Consider the following 8,034-nt stretch of genomic DNA (forward strand, 5'->3'; position numbering starts at 1 on the left):
CTTATCTTATTTTATCTTATCGGTCATATATTTACCTATTTATACCCTAGCTGAAGTAAGCTTTGATTGGTGCTATTTATAGAACTTGTTTTTGATTGGTCCAAATTCGAGTATTTTACGAGTACTTGCTCTAACAAATAGCTGGTTCCCTTTAACTATTGTAAAAAATATCATGTGTTTACAGCAGTTCATCTATATTTATATCAATTCTACTATTAAAAAGGAGTCAAGCACTATTTGTACTTATGTGTAACGTTATCAATACATCAAATAATATACAAATTATTCTGACAATGTCCTTGTATTGTTCCATTGTATAAAGATATTATCGCTTGACAGAATATTTTTGTTATTCTTATCTTTTATATTCTTCTAGGAAAATGTTCTTTAAGGGACATTTGAAATAAGTGTTATTGTGTACTGCGGCCAATACATGTTACGGGAGTAACAAATAAAATGTCGATGGCCGAAAGTTAAATATGTTATGCCATGTATATAAATACAATCCTATAAAATGAAGCACGATTTCAACATTTTAAGTTACACAATTCAATGGAATTTATAATTAAGACATATTCATTATAGCATCTTTAAACAGTATAAAACGCTTCATGACACCAAATCATGCAACCGTTCTCCATACTTACCTAAAATCATTACACCCGTCATGATGTTAAGTTTTAAATATAAGAATAAAAGAAGAATCAAATATGTTCTCATTCAGTTAAAACAGAGCGTATCTTATAAAAGAAATTAGCAAGTGGAGGTATTGAAAATATCTTGTCTGTACTTTCTCCCGTATTTAACAGGACTGTAAACTTTGCTCATATATTTTTGAAGACAGAAATAACAGTATGACAACATACACCCCTTTTCTAAATTCGCTTTATGGAGAAAAGGGACTATTTATTTCTCTATAGACATGTATTAACATCAGTTCACAAGACAGTGGCATAAGAGCCCGCCCGCTTAGCTCAGTAGAGAGAGCGTTGGTCTACGGATCGCGGAGTTGCGAACTCGATCCCCGGGCGTGGCGTGTGTTCTCCGTGATGAGTGGATAGTACACAGTATGTCTGAAATCATTCATCCTCCAACCCTTATAATTCATGTGGGGAAATTGACAGTTTCTTGCGGAGAACAGGTATGTACTGGTACAAAATCAAGGATCACTGGATATGTTTACTACCAACCGTTACATTACTGCAATACTGTTGAAAAATGGCGTTAAACCCAAAACAAAACAAAACAAAAACAAACAAATACAACAAAAGACAGTGGCATTTGATGACTTACTTATTCATATACCGTTTTGAACGAGGTATTCATGCTGAGTCTGTCTACTGAGACGCAGGTTGGCATTATGTCGGCTTTTAAATGAACCTCGAGTTACTTTGATGATATTTCAAATATGGCCTACATACAAATTTTCGATATAGTGAACACCTTTTATCCAGAAGAATAAACAATATCAAAGATTTAGAAGCGTCATATTTGAAGAAAGTATAATATTATATGAGAAGTGATCATCTCAATTTTGCAATTGCCAACTTCCAAACACCTGAATGGAGATAAACCTCGGGCGGCGTCATGCATACAATATCAACATTAAACCATTAATTCGTTGTGCAAAAGCATGCTCAAAGTTACAAGATTTTAATCATATAAATCGTCATATTAGAACAATGTTACTGATATTATAAGCTTTAAGAATTTACTCAGTTTTACTAAAAATCTCCCAACTGTTAAAGAAATATAATAGCACACAACGTAAAACACTTCTTAAACTTTGCCATACACACTGTTTACTATACGGCTGTGGTAAAACTGAATGTGGAATGGTGTCTTACAAATTGCCTTGTAGTACCCTTAAAAGGTAGGTTGTTGGTGCGTAACCTTGGTTTCGATCACGTTTATATCACAGGCGAATGGAGCTTTATTTTTTATCAGAAGACTTATGAGAAGAATTGTGGCATTTATTTAAACATAAGTTAAAGGTCAACAGTATGAAATCGTTCATAAAACAGATGAACACAAATGTATGGACAGACAATTACACAAAATAAGTGGAATCTGCAAGATAGAGCATTATCTTGTTTAAAATAGGAGTATCTTAACTATCTTATGAAAAACTTGTTTTATCATTTTAAACGGGTACATTGACTTCTAGGCAAATTGAACTCCAGCTGAAAAGTATAAAACTCGTTTCTCTCAAATGAGCATCTATTTATGTATGTAATTGTCTACATTTCTTTGCGTCTGAATTCCGTCTTCTGGTTTACACTGGACAAACATACACACTTGCACACAGTTGATAGAGGATAAAATGCTATTTCGGCACTCTACGACTGCTAATTGAATTCATAGACGAAAAATGCTGACATCTAATACCTAAGGTCAATCCACACTTTAGGACCGGAATGTGGAAGTTTAACGGAAAAGTATGAAATTTGAAATTTGACTCAGCGATAGATCAAACGCAATATTTCCAGAATGTATGTATCTTTTTCGATTTGACGCTTGTGCGTTCACGTTAAAAGCGCCAACTGGTGGCACCCGACTTTTCACGTCAATTGCTCTTTTCTGTCATATTTTCTCTAACATACAGGCGATTTCATTTTTCTTTTCGATTGCACATTACGTTGTCTGTTCCAATATATGTGACAAAATCCAAAAGGATTTAGATCTAGTGCATTATAAGACCGTCAATTTTCTTAAAACAAATTTGCCCACGCCGAAATCGTTATAAAACCTATACGTGCATTTTTATGCATTTTATCCTATAACTGTTTTTCGTGCGGTCAGAGTGTTTAATTTATTTTTAAACAGTCTGCAGCTTAGTCAATTTACTATCGACCAGAAGATGAATATTTCGTTTCCGATCTGTAAAGTAAAACGTTTAACCCATCTGATTTTAGGTCAAACCTCAAGGTCTGTAATATGAATTTTAATACTAATATGTTTAATTGTGGATTTTTTTTACTGTTATGTAAATGTATTAAAATGAAATAAACGAATAAAATCAAAATCTAAGAAACTGCCGAAATTGTAGATGTTTAAATAAATAAATTTTGATAAACTTTGTTATAAATTTTTGAAAGCTTCCAATGCTGTAGCACAGTCATGCTATCCGTTTATATGTATAAATGTACAGTGATTATGCTTCATGTATATACAGATGCTTGCATAATAATAAATAGAACATAAAGCTTTATTGCTTTAGTCAAAATGATTTTTTTTCAAAAATGTTTTATTCATAATGATATTTGGGAAAACAGGGGTTTTAATTTTTAAGAGGAAAAAATACCCTAAAGCAAACGCCGTAATAAAAAAAACAACAATAAAAAGAACTTTACTCACGTAAATAAATGACGTAACACATGTCGGGGTATCAAAACTAATATCAGTTTGTGATAAAAATATATACTATTTAAGTCCAACAATACGGTTATATCTAAAGCCGCAGTCACCCCATTTATTGTTACAGTCTTGACTTGCTAAATATCTTGTAATATAGTGTCTTGTAACGGTCTGTCCAGTAACGACGTGATACAATGTCCTTATAAAAGTTGCGCTTTTCGACATTTAACTACGATTTTCAACGTTTTTAGCAACAAATCAAACGTGAGCACATGCATTTTTGGTTTGATAATTTGAAAGGGCGAGCCATACCGCAGACGCTTTCAAAAAATAAAACACATTGTATGCACGGGAAAAAAAACTTATAGGATAAAATGCATAAATGTGCACGTACAAATTTTATAACGATTTCAGCGTGAGCCAATTTGTTTTCAGAAAAAATGACAGTACTAAAATGCACTAAATACGTTTAGATTTTGCCACATACATTGGCACAGACAACTCAATGCGCAATTGAAAAGAAAAAAAAATGCCAATATATTAGAGAAATTATGACAGAAAAACGAGCAATTGACGTGAAAAATCAAGTGCCACCAGGTTGCGCTTTTAACGTGAACAGACAAGCGTGAAATTAAAAAAAATATTATATTCTAAATATATAGACTTTGATCAATATCTGAAACAAATTTCATACTTTTCCGTCAAACTTCTGCATTCCGTCCCTAAGGTGTGGATGGACCTTAAGAAAAAAAAAACGTTATCGCACGGATATTGCGGAAAGTCCTTTAGATCCGCAGAGTCTATTACCTGAAACGACGATAACTATTCAAATGCGTTGCCTTTTCTCAACAGTTTTGGAAATGTTTATCGAGGTGAAATATATTGAAGCTGACGTCACTTCCATGGTAACTGGTATAAAGAAATCACATTTTAAGTATACTAGAAGGATATGTCTACACGATATATGCGGTTAACATAGATGTCTTCGGACTTCGTGTGTGTCTAATGTTTTATATTTTTTATTTATATCAAATTGCAAGTAATTGCTGCTTAGCTCAGTAGGTAAGAGCGTTGGTCTACGGATCGGGGGGTCGTGACTTCGATCATCGGGCGTGGGGTTTGTTCTCTGTGACTATTTGATAAACGACATTGTGTCTGAAATCATTAGTTCTCCACCTCTGATTCATGTGGGGAAGTTGGCAGTTACTTGCGGAGAACAGGTTTGTACTGGTACAGAATCAAGGAACACTGGTTAGGTTAACTGCCCATCGTTACATGACTGAAATACTGTTGAAAACGGCATTAAACCGAAAACAAACAAACAATTTGAGGTTAACAAATGAACTGTGGATCGTTTCCCTTTACGACGTTGTGATTCCCGTATATAAATATAAGATATTGATTTTACCTTGATAGTTGTGTATCGCCGATTAATGTTTCATACACCCGTATGACATGTATGTCCATACAAGGGGCCTCCGTGGCCGAGTGATTAAGGTCGCTGACTTCAAATCACTTGCCCCTCATCGATGTAGGTTCGAGCCTCGATCAGGCGTTGAATTCTTCATGTGAGGAAGCCATCCAGCTGGCTTACGGAAGGTCGGTGGTTCTACCCCGGTGCACGCTCGTGATATAATAGTGCACGGAGGGGCACCTGGGGCCTTCCTCCACCATTAAAGCTGGAAAGTCGCCATATGACCTATCATGTGCCGGCACGACGTTAAATCCAACACAAAAAAACTGTTCATACAATCAATGCTGTGATAAATCTCTTAAATGTCGTTTTTTTTTTTTCTTTCGTTTTCGGCATCGTCATGCTTCGCCATCGTGGTCTCGTGATTCGCCATTTAGCTGTTTCGTCATTGGAAATTGCGCTTCTTCATCGTGGTCTAACGATTAACGCATGGTTGTTTTCAGAGAGCAGAAAATAATGGCCTGACAGGTCAAATCATAACACTACTCTGTTTCTTTAAATTGTCAGTTATAAAACTCATTTGTGAACTCATTCCGAGCGATGATCAATAAACACAAGGATTCTTGAATAAAACGACAGCAAGCTGGCAAAGAAACATATTGATATTTCTCTAGATCGATATACAGGTCTGTGTAACAAAAACGTTTATGTCTGCACCGATAATTGCATTATATTGCATAAAAATGAGATGTTTACAAATTTGTGTTCATGTTGTTTATTATCACCTTTTGCTTATTATTAGCAGTAAAGGTTAACAATTTAATCAGAATTGCTGCGTTTTAACCTACCCGGAATTTAATAATAAATGGAATACAAGCTAACAAAGATGGATTAGTGTGATAACAAACCGGATACCTATTTATAGTTAAGTGGCCTTGTTACATATCTGATAGCAGCGACATGAATTTTCATATATCGCTTACGCACACTTAATGCTTGACAGACTAACATGGAGGTTTGTAAAAAGACAGGTTTACGGGGACTTTCAAAAGAATCATTTGAAAAGGTACATTACTTTTCGTATTGTGTTCCTTTTAAAAATATAGAAAAAGTGATCTTAAGTTTACTTCTTATTAATATCCTCGGAAGAATACATACCTAGATAAGTTTAATATTGCTGTTTTAAGATATTCGATATGTGACCTAAAGTTACTGTAGTGAAACTGTACGTATCATGTACAGAAAAGATTTTTTTGCCGACGGTATTCAGTAAGATACTACACTTTTCATCCAAACAAAATGTTCATGGCATGACAGGTAGAGAAGTGTGTAAACACCCTCAAACCCCATGTCGCAGGGTTACACAAAACGGACAGATTCTATAGCTGCAAGTATGCAATAAAATATTTGACGCATGTAATAGTATAATATCAGATTTATAATATCAAAAATCCAAAATTTAAGCTGTTTGGACACTTTTGGTCACAATTTATCTGATTGTGATAATGATAAATTTGTGCTAGTAAACCGGCATGATTACTGTCTGACTACAGGCAAGAATAATTCCATGCAAAACTTGAACTTTATCCTCTCAGCATCATTTATTTTTGCAGGCATTTAGAAAAGTCAAGTCAGAGAGCTTCTCTGAGGAATGGGAGATAAAATTACTGACGCACGATATGCAAGACGCCGCCATTTTGTTTATGAAAGAGCACTTTGTTCCATATGAACCACTGGTTTTGTTGTTTGATGTGCAATGGAATGAAGGTGCAGAACAGTACTGGAAAGCTGTATTCGAGCAAATGATAACTTTAGTTCTTACAAGTAAAGTAAGCGGCGGAATAATCGCTATACGTGGAATTGAAATAGTCAGTAAAACTGACAGGATAAATACAGAAAACATACCGGACGAGCGCCTTCGTAATTTACTGGAGTATTTAAACTACTGCGATGACCATGCTAAATTCTTTGAGTATTACAGAACTGACGAGGCAATCCATTTTTCGGGTCTTGCTGTAGCTAAGTCATACAGGCGAAGAGGGATTCCGACATAACTCGGAAATGGTCGAAAACTTGGGTTTTGAATATGTTTATATTAAAGGGGAGGCGTCCTCGGATTATTCGAAGAAGATATATGAAAAATGTCACTTTGAAACGCTTTATGAGCAAATTTACGAAGATTATGACATAACTGGAAAACAAATAAAGAATGAGATAGGTGAACACAAGTCTAATAAAGTATATGGGAAGTGTATAAAACGGTTTAATTGAGCAGGTGTGATTTGACATCCGTTATATACATGACAATTGAATGCACCACATAATTTCTAATAAGGAATATATAACAACACTGAATTCTAATACAGGGAGGATATTATGGCCACAACAAGGCGCTTTAAAAATGCTGTCTTGATTAGGCATATCTGAAGATTATTTGGAAGCAAGGAGTGCAGCTAAGTAAAACAATACTCGTAGTAGATTGGATGTGAATGATTCTGTTTGCCGCCGTGACGTAATGGAATCTTTAAGCCATGTGTCACATGCTTATATTGATCTCTGTTATACATATAAATTGAATGCACCGTATGACCCCGTAGGACCAGAAAATATAATAACTCGAAGACCAAATTGCGTGTAGACGTTTTAATCACTTTCAAGAAAAAAGAAAGATTTCATATTTATTGTTATTGGTTTCTTTTTTACAATAAATACATGTTATGCAGACTTTATTTTCAAATCGTATTTCATTGTGAGATTATGTATATAGTATGCTACAGTTAAAACAAGGGTAATTTAAACATATACAATGGTTTATGAAGTTACGAAATTTTGGACTTTCATAGCTGCATTTTCTGTGCAGTTTAATTGTGCTAAGTTTAAAATCTTTAAATTTAAACAGAAATTTGATATGTCCATGCATTGTTCCATTGTATAAAAATATAATCGCCTGACAGTATATTGTATATCGACATCCCGGAGATAATAGGTCGGAAGTGAAAATCAGTATTTTGTGAAAAAAATAAATATCCCTTTACAGATTTCGTTTTTCGTTCAGTAAACAGGGTCAGAAAAATATGAATTTAAGTTCAGAATAAAGCCCTTTAATGCAGTTTGCAGAAATGTTTAGGTCATAAAATGACTAACCTATTTTTTAATATAAGTCACTGTGTATAATAATGCTGGATTAATTGCAGTTATCTTGATGTTGCGAGCTGTTGTATCAATGGGTGGGAGACTAGTATCAATCGACTCGTTATTTTCAC

At 34.4% G+C, this 8,034-nt stretch overlaps 1 protein-coding gene across 1 annotated transcript; it reads left to right on the forward strand.

Annotated features, from left to right (window-relative positions):
- The first annotated feature begins 5,442 nt into the window (after positions 1 to 5,442).
- LOC123562454 (uncharacterized) lies at positions 5,443 to 7,483 on the forward strand. Its single transcript, XM_045355094.2, has 2 exons — positions 5,443 to 5,837; positions 6,385 to 7,483. Exons 1-2 carry the CDS (start codon positions 5,781 to 5,783, stop codon positions 6,823 to 6,825), a joined length of 498 nt encoding a protein of 165 aa, XP_045211029.2. The 5' UTR covers positions 5,443 to 5,780; the 3' UTR covers positions 6,826 to 7,483.
- Positions 7,484 to 8,034: the final 551 nt, after the last annotated feature.

Source organism: Mercenaria mercenaria, chromosome 15, assembly GCF_021730395.1.
Source record: "Mercenaria mercenaria strain notata chromosome 15, MADL_Memer_1, whole genome shotgun sequence".
In the NCBI taxonomy this organism is placed as follows: domain Eukaryota; kingdom Metazoa; phylum Mollusca; class Bivalvia; order Venerida; family Veneridae; genus Mercenaria; species Mercenaria mercenaria.

What these genes read in the sequence shown, in the direction of transcription:
- LOC123562454 (XM_045355094.2), top strand. Translation starts at nt 5,781, where the DNA reads ATGGAGGTTTGTAAAAAGACAGGTTTACGGGGACTTTCAAAAGAATCA. An exon ending in CAAAAGAATCATTTGAAAAG is followed by an intron (nt 5,838 to 6,384) that starts GTACATTACTTT and finishes TTATTTTTGCAG; the next exon opens with GCATTTAGAAAAGTCAAGTC.